The sequence below is a fragment of the Battus philenor genome, unplaced genomic scaffold (assembly GCF_028537555.1).
Source record: "Battus philenor isolate CCGP_79_NKW_IND1 unplaced genomic scaffold, ilBatPhil1.0.hap1 SCAF_4, whole genome shotgun sequence".
Classification (NCBI taxonomy): Eukaryota; Metazoa; Arthropoda; class Insecta; order Lepidoptera; family Papilionidae; genus Battus; species Battus philenor.
This window is the reverse complement of record NW_027181704.1, coordinates 15372025-15393529: the sequence shown is the minus strand read 5'-3', so window position 1 is coordinate 15393529 and position 21505 is coordinate 15372025. Positions and strand designations below refer to the sequence as shown.

General features: G+C 31.7%; 4 protein-coding genes across 5 annotated transcripts; 2 read left to right on the top strand and 2 right to left on the bottom strand.

Moving 5' to 3' along the window:
* Positions 1–2798: 2798 nt before the first annotated feature.
* On the bottom strand, positions 2799–5764 carry CRIF (growth arrest and DNA damage-inducible proteins-interacting protein CRIF). The gene is made up of 3 exons (XM_068771839.1): positions 5369–5764; positions 3709–3944; positions 2799–3082 (listed from the first exon to the last, which is right to left on the bottom strand). The coding sequence occupies exons 1-3, from the start codon at positions 5670–5672 to the stop codon at positions 2879–2881; spliced, it is 744 nt and encodes a 247-aa protein (XP_068627940.1). The 5' UTR covers positions 5673–5764; the 3' UTR covers positions 2799–2878.
* Positions 5765–6138: 374 nt separating this feature from the next.
* LOC137928583 (nitric oxide synthase-interacting protein homolog) lies at positions 6139–8586 on the top strand. The gene is made up of 2 exons (XM_068771461.1): positions 6139–6860; positions 7636–8586. Exons 1-2 carry the CDS (start codon positions 6178–6180, stop codon positions 7820–7822), a joined length of 870 nt encoding a protein of 289 aa, XP_068627562.1. The 5' UTR covers positions 6139–6177; the 3' UTR covers positions 7823–8586.
* A 1-nt stretch (position 8587) lies between these two features.
* Positions 8588–17480, bottom strand: LOC137928581 (uncharacterized). Its single transcript, XM_068771460.1, has 8 exons — positions 17289–17480; positions 16810–17213; positions 15510–15572; positions 14596–14721; positions 13533–13728; positions 12017–12139; positions 10860–11113; positions 8588–9638 (listed from the first exon to the last, which is right to left on the bottom strand). The coding sequence occupies exons 1-8, from the start codon at positions 17373–17375 to the stop codon at positions 8639–8641; spliced, it is 2253 nt and encodes a 750-aa protein (XP_068627561.1). The 5' UTR covers positions 17376–17480; the 3' UTR covers positions 8588–8638.
* Positions 17481–17840: 360 nt separating this feature from the next.
* RpL21 (ribosomal protein L21) lies at positions 17841–20142 on the top strand. Of its 2 annotated transcripts, none has more exons than XM_068771623.1 (3): positions 17841–17926; positions 18110–18246; positions 19767–20142. In XM_068771623.1, exons 2-3 carry the CDS (start codon positions 18118–18120, stop codon positions 20115–20117), a joined length of 480 nt encoding a protein of 159 aa, XP_068627724.1. In that variant the 5' UTR covers positions 17841–17926; positions 18110–18117; the 3' UTR covers positions 20118–20142. The 2 variants fall into 2 exon arrangements, with proteins under 2 accessions (XP_068627724.1, XP_068627723.1); XM_068771622.1 differs by having other exon boundaries at positions 17887–17975.
* The last annotated feature ends 1363 nt before the right edge of the window (positions 20143–21505 follow it).

The following is a 21505-nucleotide window of genomic DNA, read 5'->3' as shown; positions in this document are numbered from 1 at the left end:
ACATACTTTACTACCAATAACAATACTTACTTCACAACCAATCACAATCCTAACTATACAATCATTCACAATCCTTACTATGCAACCAATCACAATCCTTTCTTTGCAACCAATAACAATACTTACCTTATAACCAATCACAATACTTACAATACAACCAATCACTATACCTACTATACAACCAGTCACAATACTCACTATTCTACCAATCACAATTCTTACTTTACAACCAATCACAATACTTACCTTGCAACCAGTTACAATACTTACTTTACAACCAATCACAATACTTACTATACAACCAGTCACAATCCTTACTATACAAAAAAAATCAAAATACATACTTTATTACCAATAACAATACTTACTTCACAACCAATCACAATCCTAACTATACAATCATTCACAATCCTTACTATGCAACCAATCACAATCCTTTCTTTGCAACCAATAACAATACTTACCTTATAACCAATCACAATACTTACAATACAACCAATCACTATACCTACTATACAACCAGTCACAATACTCACTATTCTACCAATCACAATTCTTACTTTACAACCAATCACAATACTTACCTTGCAACCAGTTACAATACTTACTTTACAACCAATCACAATACTTACTATACAACCAGTCACAATCCTTACTATACAAAAAAAATCAAAATACATACTTTACTACCAATAACAATACTTACTTCACAACCAATCACAATCCTAACTATACAATCATTCACAATCCTTACTATGCAACCAATCACAATCCTCTCTTTGCAACTAATGACAATACTTACCTTATAACCAATCACAATACTCACTATTCTACCAATCACAATTCTTACTTTACAACCAATCACAATACTTACCTTGCAACCAGTCACAATACTTACTTTACAACCAATCACAATACTTATTATACAACCAGTCACAATCCTTACTATACAAAAAAAATCAAAATACATACTTTACTACCAATAACAATACTTACTTCACAACCAATCACAATCCTAACTATACAATCATTCACAATCCTTACTATGCAACCAATCACAATCCTTTCTTTGCAACCAATAACAATACTTACCTTATAACCAATCACAATACTTACAATACAACCAATCACTATACCTACTATACAACCAGTCACAATACTCACTATTCTACCAATCACAATTCTTACTTTACAACCAATCACAATACTTACCTTGCAACCAGTTACAATACTTACTTTACAACCAATCACAATACTTACTATACAACCAGTCACAATCCTTACTATACAAAAAAAATCAAAATACATACTTTACTACCAATAACAATACTTACTTCACAACCAATCACAATCCTAACTATACAATCATTCACAATCCTTACTATGCAACCAATCACAATCCTCTCTTTGCAACTAATGACAATACTTACCTTATAACCAATCACAATACTCACTATTCTACCAATCACAATTCTTACTTTACAACCAATCACAATACTTACCTTGCAACCAGTCACAATACTTACTTTACAACCAATCACAATACTTACTATACAACCAGTCACAATCCTTACTATACAAAAAAAATCAAAATACATACTTTACTACCAATAACAATACTTACTTCACAACCAATCACAATCCTAACTATACAATCATTCACAATCCTTACTATGCAACCAATCACAATCCTTTCTTTGCAACCAATAACAATACTTACCTTATAACCAATCACAATACTTACAATACAACCAATCACTATACCTACTATACAACCAGTCACAATACTCACTATTCTACCAATCACAATTCTTACTTTACAACCAATCACAATACTTACCTTGCAACCAGTTACAATACTTACTTTACAACCAATCACAATACTTACTATACAACCAGTCACAATCCTTACTATACAAAAAAAATCAAAATACATACTTTACTACCAATAACAATACTTACTTCACAACCAATCACAATCCTAACTATACAATCATTCACAATCCTTACTATGCAACCAATCACAATCCTCTCTTTGCAACTAATGACAATACTTACCTTATAACCAATCACAATACTCACTATTCTACCAATCACAATTCTTACTTTACAACCAATCACAATACTTACCTTGCAACCAGTCACAATACTTACTTTACAACCAATCACAATACTTACTATACAACCAGTCACAATCCTTACTATACAACCAATCACAATCCTTACTTTGCAATCAATCACAATTCTTGCTTTACAACCAGTCACAATCCTTACTACACAATCAATCACAATCCTTACTTTGCAACCAATCACAATACTTACTTTACAACCAATCACACGAGTCGTTTGTGCAAAAGTTATATAAGAAATGTACGACAAAGAAATGTATATATAAATATGCAGCTGGTTATTGTCTTATGTATGAATCTAGTATGAACGTATGGATCTCTCTCTACTGCTAATTTACTTCCAAAAATTATACCTATCATCAGGTAAATTAGCCCGTTGAGGTAGACAAACATGTCCAAAGTATATATGATAAGAATGGCCATGAAGATTCTTTGCTGTGATCATCGCAACTAATGTGATAACGCTAGAATCCTCTATTTTCATGATTGTGGATATAAATTTACTACGGATTAATAACTCAATAATTTCTTCCATTTAGTTTAAAAGTGTCTGTCTGCGGTTTATTATATTGCCGCAAATGTAGGAAGCTGCTGAGTTTTAGATCGTTAAGGCAGGCAAGGGCCTTCTTAAAGTAGACAATAATATATAATTAATAAAAACACGTTTATTTATCATATTTATACATGTGGCATTAAATAAAACGAACAGATTACTTAATATTATATTACTACATAACATAATTTCTACTTTATGATTGTTCATTCAATTGCACATTTTTTTGCTGTAACTTTGCAATCATAATCTTCTCTTTAGCTTCCATTCTCGCCTGTTTCTCCAATTTCTTCTGTTCTTTCTCCCGTTTGGTTAACATCTCTTGGAACCTTTCGTCTCTTGGATCAAGTGTAAAACCAAAGTGCCTTCGAACCTCTTCTACTAAACGTTCCTTTTTAACCTAAAGGGAATAAAGAAACATAGTTTTAAATATTATTGCTATAATAGCAAAGAAACTAAATGAGAAGATCCACAGAAGAAACAAGATCGCCGACACTGCTTAAACCGTGTCTTTGGACTTGCAGTTTCACGATTGGGCGATAACTTATGTAAGTCACTGACATAGCTCGAAGATTTGCTCGTCCGAAATGGCAGTGGGCATGACACATCGCTCGTGCAGCTGTCGCCGGTTGGGGCCATAAGGTTGGCGACCAAGAGCACGTACACGCATTAGGTGGACTATGGTGTTTGCTTAAATCACCAAACAACAGTTTCCGAATCATCATCAGTCAACAGACTCAAAGATCACCTCGATGATCGGTCATGCATTGACCGCATACAGCGACCTACCGCAACCTTAAATATGTTGTGGATCCACTTAGTGGAAGGCTACAGCATGTCTAATAGCTCATTGTTGCTACTCAAGAATCTTGACCCTGAAGGCTTCACACAAGCAATTATTCAAGATACATCTGTATCCTTGGTTATTATTACAATAACAAAGGTCACTAAGGTGCATTTCTTGTATTATTTATTTCACTACAATCCCTATCAGCCAATTGTGGTTTTACCTTTGTGGAATATTACCTTTGCAGCTTGTATTTCTGCAGCTTTCTTGGCGACTTTAGCATTAAGCTCATTCTTCCATTGCTCTAACTTTGCAAATTTCGCTGCAACCTCTTTTTCCCTCTGTTCTATTTTCAGTTGTTCTTCTTTCCTCTTTACAGCCGCTGCATCCATCATTTCTCTGATGGTGTAAGGAAAAGCTACTGCCTCATACTCTAGTCGTTCTTGAATATCCTTCCTTGTAGGCCAGCAGAGACCTAGATAATATGTGAAATATAACAAATCTGACAACAACATAAGGTATTACATTCAGTAGCCTAGCGCTAAGAAATTAAGTTGTTAAAGAGTGTTTCTAGGAACAGCCATTGAGTTCAATAGATTTTCAGAACTATCACTTAATTTTGATATATGCAGGAAGTCAGTAGATGAAGGCAGCACAAGACTGATCATTATGGTGATTGCTTAGGCAGGCCTAGCCCCGCAGCGGGTGTCTATCGGCTGATATAATGATGATCAAGCTCAAAGTTTACAAATTTTATTATCATTGTAGTGCTTCATGGTCTACAGTATTTTTGTTTTATAAAATCTTTAGATGCATTCTTTTAGTTTAGTTTAGAATGTGTTTGAAAGGTACAGATGCACAAACATACCAGAAATTTCTTAAAATGGTAAGTTCATCATATGAATGTTCAGCTGGAGGTAAGCTTTGAAGTCATTCAATAGAAAAAGATATATTAAGAGAAAATTAAAAGTCAAGTGCAGTGCAGACACATTAGCATGTTACTTCACATGATGCAGGCATTGTACTGGGTAATAAAACTTGACTGGTAGGCATCTCGCACTAGCGTGAAACCTGCCCCTCACTATACACCCCACACCTGGTGCTGGTGCGAGACCAGCAGCGGTGTTATTAATTTACTCAGTGGTTTGTATTGATAAAAAATGGAAATAATAAGTATTCATTTCACTGCTTTCATTGTCTTTCATGTCATCTAGACATAAGAACCTCCTCCATAGTGAAAATATGAAAAAGCAATATCAACTTAATAAAACATTTGGCTATTTATTTTTATTTACATGTAACACTTAGGATAATAAACTGTATACATATTTATATACATATATGGCAATTGGTTTGAAAAGGCTTCAAAAGTACATTCATCATGTATGTAATGTATGTCCAATACAATTGTATAAAGAGAGAACTTTGAAGTATGTAACATATTTTTGTTTCTTTTATAATGCGACAGGCCAATTACTTCTGACAGCACAAAGTCTGTAGGGATAGATAGTAAACAGTACTTAATTTTAAATTGTAGAAATCCATATTTTGAAAACACTTTTCTTATTGTATTATCAATACATTGTTTATTCCATTTGAAACCTTTTTTTGGATAGAGCAAATGAGGCAGCTGCCTTTTTATGCCTTTTTTTACTTCTATATTTTCTTTTACTTCTATATCCAATCACCTATATATAGAACGGGTTTATTACTGTTGTGTTTATTGGATATATTTGGTTTAAGCTACAAATCAGTAATATTCATACATTCCACAAACTACACTTTCACTTCATCATTTCAAAATCTTCAGCAGGTATGTTGAATCCCTAAAGATCCTAAGGGGTAGATTTATTTGTTCCATAAGGATATCAGGGCGTTAGAATTATTAAGAGAACTCACTTGGATTAACGCCACTAGCGGCTCCATACTTTCCATACATCTTACTATGATACTTCACAGTAAGATGTGCTAAAGACTTCGGAGCTTCATACGGACGTCGGTCGTTCACTAGATTAAAGTGTGCAGCTGATAATCCAGACTTGTTCCTTTTCTTTTCGATTTCAGCTTCCCTTGCTTTAACATCATCAGTGTCATCTATCAGGACTTGCTCATTTTGCTCTATTTCAGGAACGGTTGAGGAATACTGCCGGAAGGACGTTAAAAGTCTTGTTCTAATGAAACATGATCTAGAACATAAATTCATTTTGTATTAATCTATGTATTTGATTATATTATGATCTATTAAAGTTTATATAAAAACTAATATGAATTGTTGAGGTTATAATTACAAAATATTTTGAGTTATCACTGACAATTGAAATTTGACAAGATTCTGCAGCTGTTGAATCTTTTCCATTTTACCTTTTATTTACACAATTATAAAGTTTATTGGCATTAGATTTTTATAAAATTTTCTTTATATAGTATTGTAACCATAAACCTTCTTTAATTTTCATTATGTTTGAGTATTTTTTTACCATTATCAAAACTTTAATGAATTTTATAAATATAAAGTGCTTTAGCTCATTAAATCTAAGCAGATTTTTAGAAATAGAAACGAATATATAACCAACTAAACATACAACATATTAAACATTGATTATAAAACGGAACGTTTTGATAATTCATCAATAGATCCATATTTTACATGTCAAAAAATAACAAACGGTGCTAGATAAAGTTGTTAATAAAAAAGTGATTGGTTAATAATGACTAGGCACGCAAGAAATTGTACAGCCGGAGCTGTATATACTTATCACGAGAAAAAAAAGGATGCAGCGGCTTCAGGATATGGTACTCAAAGCGAAAGAGTTGGGAAAGATTCAGTAAAAAGCTTCGATTGTTGTAGTTTAACTTTGCAGCCTTGCAGAAATCCAGTTGTTACTAAAGACGGTTATTTATTCGATAAGGAAGCTATACTAGAATATGTAATTGCAAAGAAAACCGAATACACCAGGAAATTAAAACAATACGAGAAACAACTTAAGAAGGAGGAATTAGAAAAGAAAGAGCTTGCAGATGCCGAGAAGGAGGCGAATTTAATCAAATTCATGAGCAGAGAAAAGAACATTTCTAATAATGGCACAAATAGTCAACCTTCAACATCTAATTCAGTATCAAATTTAGCAAATGGCAAGCATAAAGAACTTCCAAGTTTTTGGGTACCATCACAATTGCCAGATGCAAAAGTTTCGAAAGTAGAAAAACCCGATCCTACTATATACTGTCCCGTTAGCGGAAAGCCGCTTAAAGTTAAAGATTTAATAGAAGTTAATTGGACATTAGTGAAAGATCCAGATGACAAGAAATCATTGATTGCAAAGGAAAACCGTTACATGTGTCCTGTTACTCATGATATATTAAGCAATGCCGTTCCCTGTGCAATAATCAGGTTATTCATATTCCTTGTTTCTACTTAAATTTATTGCTCTTTTTGTTTTAAATTTTGTGCAGGAACAAGATGAACTTTAAGAGACCTGTAGAAACTATTTGTTAAATATACAACAAAAATTAATTTTTATGAATATTAGCTACTTCTGTTCTGAAAATTTGATTTTAACAAACAATTGGGATGTAAAATGGGTTACATATACTGGTTAAGGTCACAGGAACTCACTTTGTGAGCAGTGCAAGACTGCTCATTGTGATGATCTTTGGTGGATGCTTGTTTTTTGCAGGGGGCTGCAGTGCTTTTAACTGATGCAATGATGATAATACATAGACCTCTAAAATAATTTTTCAGGGGGAAATTAATCATCTAAAATGTGGTCAATGAATTGTTAGAATTTTATGTAAATACTAGCTAATCCCGCAAACGTTGTTTTGCAAACAAAAACTAAAGTTTTTATTTAACACAATAAAAATAAGGGTTGATCGTAGAGGGGTAAAAATTTAAGGTTGTGTGTATTTTTGTATGTTGTATCATAAAAAAATAAAAACAAAAAATTTAGAGTTGAACCACCCTTATCACTAAGGGGTATGGAAAATAGATAGTAGCCGATTCTCAGACCTACTGAATACGCATGTGAAATTTGGTAAAAATCGGTCAAGCCGTTTTGGAGGAGTTCAAGTTCGAACATTGTGACACGAGAATTTTATATATATTTGATACACTTAATATGTGATCAAATATGACCAATGATTGTAATTAAAAATCTTTTTTGCAGGACAACAGGCCATGTAGTGACAATGGAGTGTGTTGAAAAAATTATTAAAAAGGACTGGCTACATCCCCTTACTGGTGATAAGCTGAAAGAAAAAGACATCATCCAATTGCAGAGAGGTGGAACGGGTTATGCACTGACAAACCAAAATCTTGAAGGAAAGAATGAACGGCCAGTGCTACAAGCCTAAATATAATGCTCTTTTAAAAACTATTTTAATTAATTATTATCAATTAAAAAAGTAATTTTGGAATGCTCAAGTTTGACAAATGAAGAAGTCATGTTCTTATCTCAATCGGCTGGTTTGTTTTGGTTTAAGTATCCTTACTTCTCAAGAAATCTTACCAGAGCCTTGATGTATGCGGTTATCAGGGAGCCCACTTGGTGAACCAAGGTGGGTAGTCCTAAAGGATGCTTCATACTTAATGTACAGCACATTGAAGTAGTATACAAGTTGCAAACTTGTCTTTTAGGCATACCCTGCATAGAGTACTTCCCATCACACCTAATGTAAATATCTTATTCAAGACCATGATCCATATATAAAAGGTAAAATGGGTATTCTAAGGGTAGACTAGGTTTAATCTGACCTGAACCCATATTGTTGAATGAGATGATATGATATCATGAGAAGTGGTTCATCTTCAAAAACAAACAACCTGATCATCAAATTTAATTAAAGCTTTCTGGCTGATCCTAAATAGAAAAAAGGAAAATAAAAGAAACAAAACAATAATCAGTTAAGAATGGTGACACCAGAAGCCATTACAAATGAGTGGGGCATTGGTGTCTATAATAATGATGATTAACAGCTCAGACTGTCTGGATAGCAAAAGGATCACAGAAGGTCCTATCTTGACATTTAACAAAACGGAAATGTTGCCACAATTGAAATTTTTATTAAATAAAAGATAAGCGACTTTTGCAAATTAATTAATATATTTAAAATAAAAATATCTTTAATAGCAATACAGTTTCATTTCTTTTTATTAAATTATCCTTATAATTAGGTATTGCTAAATGGGAACAAGTCCAGTTGAAAATCTACTGGATTATTCCTAATTTCAGTCTCAGGATATGAAAGACAATCGCTGCCCAGCGAGTCGAAAAAATTTAATACTGAGTGGCTTTGATTTGAGTGATTATTAATTTCCCAATTGTCATTGTGACTATCTACAATCATTTGATTTTTACATTCGCTATCCTTAAAATGTAGTAAAGCTGGTTCAATCAGCGTATTTGATTTAATATCACTTTCTGTTTGTTCATTAGTTATATCTATTGTCCATTCTTTGTTCACGAAATCTAAATTATTATCAGCTGCCTCTTTTGTGGGTACTTCTATGTTATCATTAAATATTGCACTTGCATCTAATGTTCCATTGGTTTGTACTTCGTTTTGTAGTTCTTTCTCCGTTTCAATGGGTTTTATTATTTGGACTTCATACTTGGGTATTTTTTCAGGATTTATTTGGAACTTGCAGAATACAGTTGATGATTGTTTAATAGGTGATGATCGGATATCAAAATGAGCGCTATGGAATCGTACATGTGCAGGTTTTTTAGGTTCATCTTTGAATATGTCTAAGGCGATGGGTTCATTTTTAACATCTGTTGGTATTAAGGGGACACTTGGAGCTGGTTTTTCTAAAGTCTTTTCGCTATAAGTTATGAGATCATCTATTTCTAAATCGATGTGTGTATCACATTCAGATTCCATTTTAGGTTTTTTTGCATTTGTGTTCTGTGGTTTTTGTTTCCAATTTCTTTTAGTTACAGTCGGCCATTTCGCAACTGAGTTGATTCTTGCGCAGTCATCAACTTTGCTGTCTATACTGGATTGATCATCATTTTGTTTCATTGACCAAATCTGTGTTGGTTGACCCAAGTTTGAGTTGATCTGATTGGTTTTGGGTGGGTTATGTCTACAGTGTCCCTCTTTATCCTTTACACAACTCAGTGCATCCATGTTAAGATTGTACTTTCCAGGGTTCATGCCGAATAATCTAAAAACAAAAAAGATACATTCAAATAGGTTAATTGTCAGTTTATAATTATTTGAATGCCTTAAAAATAATATACTTGTTAATAACAAATCTAACAGTTACAAGAGATACATAAGTAATGTAAAATAAATATTGATGAATGGTGGATTATTATATGTACTATCACTAAGAGCGTTTTTAAAAGCCATATATATACATATAATCTATGTAACAATATTATCTATGGAATGAATAGTATAAAAATGTTTTAAGTCATTTATGCAAATCTTTAGTTTCAGAAGCTGCAAAAAAACATAACATTTGAATAGTTATATGTTGAAATATTAAATAACAAAAAAAACAACAATAACGTCCATTGCTTCTGGACTCAGGCATTGTGGTTGAATGGTAATCTGAATTTCACCACTTGTATTTTTTTTTAATTGATTAATATAATCTAGTACTATACATTCTCGAACATTTCACACAACTGCCTTAAGTCAAGCTGAGAAATTCCGTGAAGAACATACACTAGCAACCACACACACTATTCCATTCATAACAACTAATGGTTAATTCATTCTTTTTTTTTAAAGTATAGTGTACACATTTATTATTGTGGACATTCTCCAACAAGATGAATAAAATATTTAATGCTAGCCAACATTTTTATTCTACTTTGATTAATATAATTATTAGAACTGTACACAACATAAAAAACATAATATTTTTATTAATTTTAATAATAATATATCTTTTATCAATATACTGGTTACTAAACCTATGGATAGATTGTTATAAGTTTTGAAAGACTTCCTGAATGTTTCGGTTCAGACACATTCTATGAGGATATAGTGGACATCCACCAACACACCACATTTTGTGTGATTTGGTGTAGGTATTTTATCCATTAAGTGTGTAGATTTACCTAAGGGTAACCCTTAACGGAACTTAAGGCTGTAACAGCTTGTACAAAGCAGAGAATACAAGTCGCATGTGGTTGTTCCAATTGCTTTTAAACATTGACCTAAGGTCGAAACATTCACATTATTCTTTTAAATAAATAGATAAATATAAAATAATATTGTAAAACACTTCATCTATCACCGATAAAATCTTCCTTGACTAAACAGTCAATTTGGTTTTTTAATTAGCACTTTAGTTCATTCTTACTTTATTTTTTATTTATCCTAATTATGTTTTCTATGTATTGCAATACAATAAATATATTATTATTGTCACCTTCCAATATCATCATTAATATTGCACAATTTGCCTTCATCACCGTCAACCTTCTTCAATAAACACGGTAAGAGAGATTTGAATTTTGCTATCAACTGTTCCAGCTGCTGTATAAATATGTTCGCTCTGTCTTCCTCTGACCCGCTTTTTATAATTGCCAGCAGGCAGTGGAAAAGGTTTGAGTGTATTTTGGCCGGTATGTGCGTTGGATGGTTCTCATAGTGTCTCTGTAAACGGTATAAACTGCTGAATTCCTGAAACAATAATTTCTATTAAATTTGGATAATTTGAGATATTCAATACATAAATAAGGTGTACTATAAATGAACGTCAATCCGATCTGTTAATAGATACAGCTAGGGGTTAGCATCAGAAAATTTATAGATAACAACTTATGTCTGTGTATAAAAACAAAATGAAATAAAAAATAGTAAAAAATGTACTGAAGGACTACTAAATAAAAAAAAACTAAACTATGTGAACGATTGTAAGAATTAAACAAATTTAAATAAAATCTATATTCATGAAATTATTGCCATTGAAAAGCTAAATTAATTTATGGAACTTGTAGTGAGTGTTTGTATGTTTGAATCATATTTAAAAAAAAAATTATTTGGTAGCAAAACCTAACAAAAATACCATACTACCTCGAAATAAGGTGTTTGTCAAAATTTGTATTTTACTAAATTTGTGTGTTTAGTAGTTTAAGCCACTACTCGCTCTACCATTTCGACTAGACATTGATTTATAGGATTGCTAAAGAAAAAGATAAAAGAAATATCTAAATGACACATAACTAAATGACATTTCTGATAATATGTTCCTATTATATCATTTACATGTTATATTTTAATATATATTTTAGATTTTCTTGGTGATGACTTTTATATAATAGGAGACCAGTTTCCAACTGTTTATTCCATTGGAATAACTTACTCAAAATGAGACAGGGTTGGTTATTTCACCATGTATGCTGAGTTTGTCAAATGATAAGATAATGTGCAGTTTATGAAACTGGCCAAGCTCCACAGAATCTCATCAACCTGGGTAAGTCATAATAGACTCTATATTGAGGAGTGTACAGCTTCTGGTATTAACGGAAATGTTAGTAATGTAGCATTAAATAAAATGGCAAACAAAAATAAAACAAAACTCACTAAAGAGCATTGAAAACAAGATACAATTGATCCGTTTTTCTTTCTCGGTTTATGCGGTGTTTCTTCCTCTGAAGTGTGGTGCTTTGGCAATTTTACTTTTCTCCCACTTCTTGTTACTTTTGTCTGTAATTCAATTTTACATTAAATCATTTTCTATTTTTATGCTGTGGAAGAAGGATCGAGTGATATAATAGAAAAATCTCTATAACCTGTCAAAGGATTAGTTTTTTTTTAATGGCTTCCCTTTTTAGGGACCTCTCGTTCTCCTCCGGCTATGTGTGGGACAGGGATGTTACAACTTGGGGAAATATTTTTTTAAATTTATTGTTTAATTTGACTTTCTTTTTTCATCCTTCTCAATCTCTTATAACATATTACAATTTCCAACTGTCCTTCACAATCTCTATCTTTCTTTACATTCAAATTGTGTCTAGTACATCACCCTCCTTCTCTTAGGATTAAAGTTTATTGAGAGTAAATATTAGGTCATTTGCAGATCAAACTTTGTAGAATCATTTAAAATTAGGTCACGATGGTAGATGAATATTGCTGTTGAAGGTGAATGCATTCTATAGATATTCTAATAAATCTGCTAAAATAACTACAATCTGAATTATAATCTAGAATCTTGAAACTTGTTTTATTAACATAAGTTACTGTTCACTGGGAAACAAATATTCCTATGACTTGCTCAAAGAAATAACGAGGGTTAATTAAAAAGTGAATTTATATGCAGCATTAGTAGGAGTGAGTGATTTTATTCAGAAATCTTCACAACTTAAGCCTGTCAAGATTGACCATCATATCATTCTTGTAGGATGATTAAAATCTGGTTAGGTAAGGAAACTGCTATGTGAAGGTGAACATATCCAATGCGTATATTATTACTACAGTATATTATTACTTTATTTACTAAAACAATTTGTTTACTTCAGTAAGTGTAAAATGAAACATTTAAAGAAATACTAAAAAAATAAATTAAATTGACATCTAATTACAAGGCACTGATGGCGCTAGTGCGTTTTATAGTTGCCAAAAATTATTGAGAAAAAAATAAGTTATTTTTTTTGTAAAAAGAATTATATTTGGGAGACTAAAATTACTAATATTTCCGTTAACTGTCCCAACTTATTATCATCAGCCATCATAGATAAATTTTATATTATTAATCTTCGAATATTAAATTTATCTACCCTACAATTATGCAATCGTCCTTTTTGTCCCTATTAGCCAAATATCATTTGAATATTCCGTTGGTTCGAGGTGACAGGGAGCAAAGGGCGCCCAGCCTAAGACCCAATTTTTAAGGTTTCCAAGTTTGAGTTCTTATATTGTTTTGAATATCATTTTATAAGTCTTAATGGTTCCCATGTGGAAATTTCAATTGTGGATGTTTACACTTATCGAGCTTTTTATTCTTTACAATAAAAGTGCTCTCTATAACAAATAAACACTTCAAATTTTTATACTTATTTGTTACAGAATTGTTAACAAATATTAAAATTAATTAATTTACCTCTAAAACCGTAGCTGGTGGTTCCTGAACATCTTCAGGTATAATCAGCTTAACTTCTTTTTTCTCTAATTTCTTTTTACAAATATTCTCTTCTTCTACTTCCTTTTTAATTAATTCCGTATTGTCCTCGGCTTTCTTCTGTTTAAATATTAATTTATTCTTACCAACTACAGTCAAATCCTTTGGTGACAAGACTCTGGAAAAGAAAATCTAATATTGTAGGGCGCTATTGTAAAGGCTACCAGATGTGGAATAATGTAGGGATTCTGTTCTTTAAAACAGATGTCTATTGTTTAAAAGTCGTTAAATATAGCAATACCATTCCTTGTTGGACACAATTATATGTCAATCACTTTGTCATCATCTTTATATAACTTAACTATAACCAGGCGTCACAGTATAATTATTAGTAATTAATTAATTTTTACACATTTCCTTTGCATTGTCGTCCTCGTGTATTATTAATTAAATTCAACTGTAAAAGATCACACCATATTTTATATTTCTACTTGCTGAACTTGCTATTATGTTATAATTTTTCTAAAATAAAATTAGTTTAAGTTACTCCTTATTACATTAGTCTACATTTGGCTGGCTACTTAATATGCTGAACAGACTGCTGTTGCAGAACAGAGTGCTTCAAGGTTTTGGAGAAAACTATGGACCAGCGAGCCCAGCTTAGGAAATTGACAACCAAAGTAAGACATGGTAAATCAGGGTCAGTCCTTTGTGCAAAGCGTGCCTGGAAGGCGAGATGGCTGCTCTACAGGATCCATCTTGCTTGGATCACCAAAGTGCCTCCCCGAGACTGCCAGCAACATCAACGGTCTGCTGGGATTTCTCGAGGAGTTGGGTTGACTTGATTAAAACCAACCCCAACGCAAAACGACGAAATCAGCCAGTTGAGACTAAACAACATATCTATCGGCTAAAATGTGAATGATGATCTCTTTATTCTGGCTGAAGAACGCCAGTACTAAACACAGGCATTTTACAAAAAAAGCTGAACCATTATTGACCATTAGATATATTAGCTTTAACTTACTTATTAGTATTAACTTACTTATATATAAAGCGCGTATTTGTGACAGGATCGTAAGCTGGTTCCTTTGGCGTTTTCTCCGGATCACTAAATATTTTCAGAGCATGATTCACTATTTTCATCTGGTCATCGCTCAACTGATTGAGACTGCAAAGATAGATATTATGAATGAGTATTTTTTTTTTAACATTTGCTATGAAAGGCATAGATATTATTGATATCATAGTATTGCAAAAACCTCTCTATAACCAGATACTGTATTGAGAAGTGAAGTCAAAACGGTAGTGTTACTGTTAATATTGAATAGAATAATTCAAATATTACAATAGTAATCTGTTATCAACTTATATCAACACAACTATGCAGATCAACCACCTAAATTTTTTTTTTCATTCTAAAATTGCTTAAATATACACAACAATATTATAAAAATTACTAGTTTTTTTTTCAGAACATTTTTGTCAAGAAATACTATATAAATCAGTGTCAGAAACCCATTAATCTCATATTTAGTTTTATTTAATGGCCCCAGCTATTGGGAGACTCTCGCTCTGTGCTCTTGTATTTATGGGTGAGGGCATTACAATCTTATAACGTATAATATCCTTAATTAATATACATGTTTAATTCATATTTAGTTTTGTTATATAGGTCATAGACATAGTTCGATGAATTTCGCATATGATTTATCAGTGGACCAGGGAATACCATACAGGCAACCATATGCAATTAGAGTCGAAAGAGTCTCATTTGACAACCATGAATTTTTAGACTCTGCATGGATAGGCCCACCATGGTGCACTGACATGGTCAAATTTGGGGGAAATTATAGGATACAGGCAGTGTAAGTTCTATTGGTTGACATGATAATGAACATTAAAAATAGGAGACATAGCACACATTATGTAAAATAAAATATATTATAGAGTACTCACCTGTGGTATGTCTCACCAAGCTTTAATAATTGCACTGAAGTATGTTTAGATGGATTCGTAGAGCTAAAACAAAAAAAAAATTGTATATTTTTCTCTTTGTTTCATAGACATAGTTGATATGTGTTGTAGTGATAGAATATCCAGTATGTTTTGAAAGCATTTAGTGTATGTGCCGTAACAATAGATTTTGGTAACTTATGTCAAGTGTTAAATAAAATGATTGTTCATAAAATAATTCAAAGGGTTTCTTTGTTAAAATTATTAAAAACATATTGAATTGAGGACGGCCGAACAGATCAACAAATCTACCTCCACTAAATAAGGAAAGGGACTCTGCAATTGTACAAGCGAGTCTAAATTATTTGGACATCTGACTTGCAAACAGGATGACTTCAAGAAATTACTCATTGTAAACAGATGTTCAAGGAAACTTCATATAGAACATTTACACAACTTTGTTCAAGTGTGTTTAGGACGAAGAAGAGAATGACACAATTTGACTATGAGCAGTGCTTTAGGGATAAGTATATGGCAAAAGAAGTCCAGTGAAAGTTAATAATGGGCCTCTTTTTTTATAGAAGAGAAAAGCAAACAACAGGATGATATGGAAACAGTTCATTATCAATTCCATCAATGTTTTATGATGAGCACTAAGAAATAATTGTGAAATAAAGCAATTCTTTTAAAACACCCTAGATCAGTGATTTTCAATGTGGAAACCACACCGCACCTACACAGAGGTGCAATTTGATTTTTAAAGGTAGCAATTTGAAAGTGAACTCGCCACAAGTTTAACCTTTAACCGGGTTTAATATAAAAAATTAATATGTTACATAACACCCGCCTATGTAACATATTTTTTTATTATTTATTAAGAATTTTAGAGACGCTAAGGTGCGGCATGGCCGAAAAATGGTTAAAAATGACTGCCTACAATCGATCTATGGATGGTTTTATTATAACATATCATATCTTTATTAATGGTATGATAATGTAGTTACTAGACATTGTATAATTAAAGAAATTAACTAGTTTTAAAACAAAAATTTACCTCTACCATTAGGCTATCGCTGCTATAATTGTGAGTATGCCATAAAAATATGCATTAATATATTAATTTAAATTATCAACAACTTAAGTACTTATGGGAGACCTCAAGTTTAGTTACTATCAGTCAGACGTAGCAACTTCAGTGCATCGCCACTCAACTTGGTAAAGTTGGTAAAATAAAGTGGCTGTATGCCTGAGTGGCATTTGTCCATAAAAAAAAAATGAAGGTATAAAATAAAGTCACACTTACATTTCTTTTGGTTTAATCTTTGGCAATTTTCTTGCTGGTATTGAGGTCTTTGTACTATTAGGGATGCTTTTCAGCTTCACAATTTTTCTATTTATGTCTAATTTCGGTACGATATTGACTACACTCGTGTTAGACGGAGGTACTACAGGTTTGAGCACGATGTTATTCACAGGTGCAACATACTGCTTACTTGTGTTATCGTTCTTAGGCAAGAGGAAACTGGCTAACTTCAAATTATTTCCAACTACACTGCTATCGACTTTTTTCAGTATCTTCGGTTTGAACTCTACATTCTCCTGGAGGTTATTCGCTATTTTGCCGCTATTTTCATAAAAGCTTCTCAAGCTGTCACCAACTGGTTTTTGTGCGTTTTCATTATTTTGGGATATAACAAACGATCTGGCCTGCAAGTGATTAGGTATTAATATATTACTTACATTCATAACAATAACACAAAACGTAAATAACTGTAAAATTACCTGATTACTAACGCTAGGATTTTGTATCACGTAAACAGGGGTATATTGACAGGAATTTATTAAGATATTCTCTGCCGGAGTGTTCATAATTAGTAAATAATTAAATATAAAGTAAAATATACATTTACTGCTAAATTCTAATTAATAAAAAGAGAAATAAAATAAAAAGAACATTCGTTGAAATGATGTATGACGTTAAGGTTTTTGTTCGGTAATTGCAATTTATGTACTCCCGCACAGATACAGATATTATAAAATTGTTACTGGTGAACTTTGTTAACACAAACAATGTCTCGACCAATTTAGACTACAGCTAAGATAAATTAATTAGAAATTATGTTATCTTCCATAAAAATTATATTCTTGAAAATTGTAAAATATTGGCCAAAATTTCTGAACGGTAAAAAAGATCCGTGTGAACTAATTAAATATATTATCAACAATTTTATAAATTAAGTCTAATGCTGTTGAAATGAAAATTATATAGGTTCTATCTGATTAAATCTTTTAAATTGATTTTAAATTAAAATAATTTTAACAGAGATTTATTATTTTATAATATGGCAATGTTTAATATTTAATACCAAAGACAAAATAACCTATTTTCTTTCTTTAGGGCAAAGCTTTGCATAGTTAAGGTGAATATCGGGAAAAATCATTAAAAAACAATTTATAGTGTTTAAACTTGTAGGTTTCTCTTGAAAATAATTATTTTAAATAATATAAGCAATCAGTATATTAGATTTAAGCGTCTATATGTTTATTGACGATTGTATTTGTAAGGCCACGTGCAATGTGCGGTAACTGAATTGTGATTCCAGGCTTCAAGATGACGAACTCCAAGGGATACCGCCGCGGTACGAGGGACCTGTTCGCTCGCAAATTCCGCACACATGGAACCATACCGCTTTCCACTTATATGAAAGTTTATAAAGTCGGAGACATCGTTGACATAAGGGTATGATATGCTTAGATCTATTCCGTCGCTAAAACACGAGGGTTAGTGCGATATAACTTACTACGCAAATGCAACCCCAGTCTTTTGTTGTTTATTTCTTAGATGGCCGCTGTTTTTCTTTTCTCCATTAGGGATATAAATTCTGTTACCCTCACAACTTATTTGAAGATATAAAGATACAATTCAAACGCCGTATATATTAGGTAAATAGCTATTTTTTAATTAAATATCATTCCAATTTCGAATTTTCTCAGCAACAACTTCAAAGATTTTATCTTTGTGCCAGAATACATTCTTATATAGAATCTTAGAATTTATTATTAATAAATAAAATAAAACTAGAGACTGTACAAATTGTCTGGCAACTTCAAGGAAAATCAAAGATAAATAGAAAATTAAATTGTTTAGGTGCAGTAATTTAAAAAACTTGTACCAGGACATTTTTCAATGTAAGAAAAAATTTCTGACCTGAATCCTAGACAGTATTTTAAATGTGTATATTTCAATAGGTTATAACACTCAATTTTGATTAATTCTGTTGACTATAAGGCTTGAATAGTTTAAATAAAACTGTTTTAAGCAGATTATATAGCAGTTTATTTAAATTAGTTTAATGCAAGAGTTGGAAAGTACCTTGGTATAGTTATATCTTGCATCTCACTGCTAAGCAGTAACCAGGTATAAAAGTATATCAAAATCCATAAAACATATATTTACATATAATGTATACAGTAAATTTAAGATTTATATGACATTAAAGTATTTTTTATCTAATTTGAACCATGTTCATGCTTGTGATTTTTTGGCTAATAAAAGTTAGTTAGCCCACAAGGCAGCACTTGTTGGGTAGAGTCAACCATGTTGACAGTTTAATAATATATTTTTGATTATTATTATAAGAGAGTAGCTAAGGTACTTTATGGTCTAAACAATTATTCATAATTGTAATTTTTCACTATATACAATTTTATATATTTTATGGAATATTTATTTATTATGTAGTAGCTATTTGCATGTTTTTTGTCTTTTTATGTGATTGTTGATTCTCTTCCTTCATGGTTTGATTTTATTTTTTTATTCTATTTATTGTATTTTATGATATTAACTGGTTTCAACTACCTTAGCAAAACTGGCAGAGAATGTGTTCAATGCATATTAATCAATGTATTAAGTTTGCTGTTATACAAAAATGTATAATTTTTTTTTGGAATAAATTAATTTAATGCATATTTTTAAGAAATGCAAAAAACGTATTGTGTTTTTAAAAGAAATTACATGGAGTTAAAACAAAAGTTCATACTATGTATATTTGATAAGAACTTGTCTGTCATATTTGTTGTCAGTAATTTAATTATTTTGAAACATGAAACAATGATAGATTTTTAAATTATAATAACAAGAAAGTGAAAAAGATTATTTTTAAAATCATGTTTGACATATTTATGGCCACAAATAATTTTGTAAAGACCTACATGTGGTTTGCACTAAAGTATTAATGGTTTTGGTTTCTTAATTCACAGGGCAATGGAGCAGTTCAGAAGGGCATGCCACACAAGGTGTACCATGGCAAGACAGGCCGTGTGTACAATGTGACAGCACATGCTCTGGGAGTCATTGTAAACAAGCGTGTCCGTGGCCGCATTCTACCCAAGAGGATTAACATCCGAGTGGAACATGTCAAGCACTCAAAGTGCAGACAGGATTTCCTCAAGCGTGTCAAGGAGAACGAGAGGCTGCTGAAGGAAGCCAAGGCTGCAGGCAAGATTGTCAAGCTGAAGAGACAGCCTGAGCCACCAAAGTCAGCGCACATTGTCAACGGTGCTGAGAAACCCATTCTATTGGCTCCAATTCCATACGAATTTGTAGCTTAAGAAGGAATAAACTATTTTTAAGAAATGCCATCTTTTATTTTGTTTATATTCCAAGAGTATTGTGTATATACATTTTGTTAATAATTAAAAATACCTGTAGATAAAGTTAATTAGCTAAATGCAGTCAATCAACTTCTTATATTAAAAATGAATGATTTCATTAAATGTTTAAGAGGCAATGAAAACCAATGGTTTACTAAAACTAACCTTATCCATCAAAGAATCATTAGTTAATATTTTTAAAAATCTCTTAAAGAAACTAGAAAAATATGAATACTATTAAAATTATACAAATGAGTGAATACAGAAAAACTGCAAAATATAGACTTTGTGTAAGTTGATTTGTTACTCTTTATAGTGTTACCATTTAATATCATAAGTGTGTTCAAGTAACACTTTGCTTTTCTTCACTTGTTACAGAACCAAGGTTCTGTAACAGTTGTAAAAGGTTAATGAGGGAAACATACAAAGTATCGGACTTTCTTTCATTAGTTGATGACTATGTAATGCGAGCTGGATGTTTTAATCCTCCATTGTAACATATTAAGTATGAGATTCAGCTGATCTCGTGTTTTTGTGTTAAACATTTAAACAAGATTTCCAAAATAATTCAATATATTTACTGCTTAGGCTGCATGCTGGTCAATTGAGTTACCTGTAGTGGTATGTATATATTGAGTTACCTGTAGTGAAATCCAAAATTGTTTTCAAAAGGCCAGTAAAGCTTCATTATTTGTCACAATAATATTGTATCTATGCTTCTACTTATCACAATATCATGTACATGTGTATATATTATATTTTAATATTTGTTTACATCAGATTTCTAACTAACCCACCCTCCAAAAAAGAAAAGACCACCATCCCTATTTTTCATTAGTACACTGTGGTTTGTACTGCTGTTCTTGCTTATTTTATATGATTTAATTTCTTTTCCTTTGTCCAATAAAGTGTTTATAAACTATCCGCATGAAATTTAAGGAAGCAGCGTGTGCAGTGAAAAGTATTTGAGATTTGAAAGAAATATGAAGTAAAGAAACATTTTTATCCTAAAAACAGAACTTCCCGCCAAAATGTCAGCTTTGACTGCTTCCGTCAATAAAATAATACGTATATATCCAGGGGTGGCCAAATTGCGTCTCATGCAGCCGCACACTGAACGATTACTTTTGACTCCGTTTAATTGTCGAATTATTTTAATATTTCAAATTATATAACCTCAGCTCCTGGGAAATCGAAACAAATTGCTGATATGAATAATTATTATTGTTATTTCGCCATAAAATTAGTAAATTCCAAACACCGTTCATAATTAACTAACCGTCATCTTGACTATTATTAGAAGTGCTGTCATATACGCGTGCCATTATATCTAACTTAAATTCATA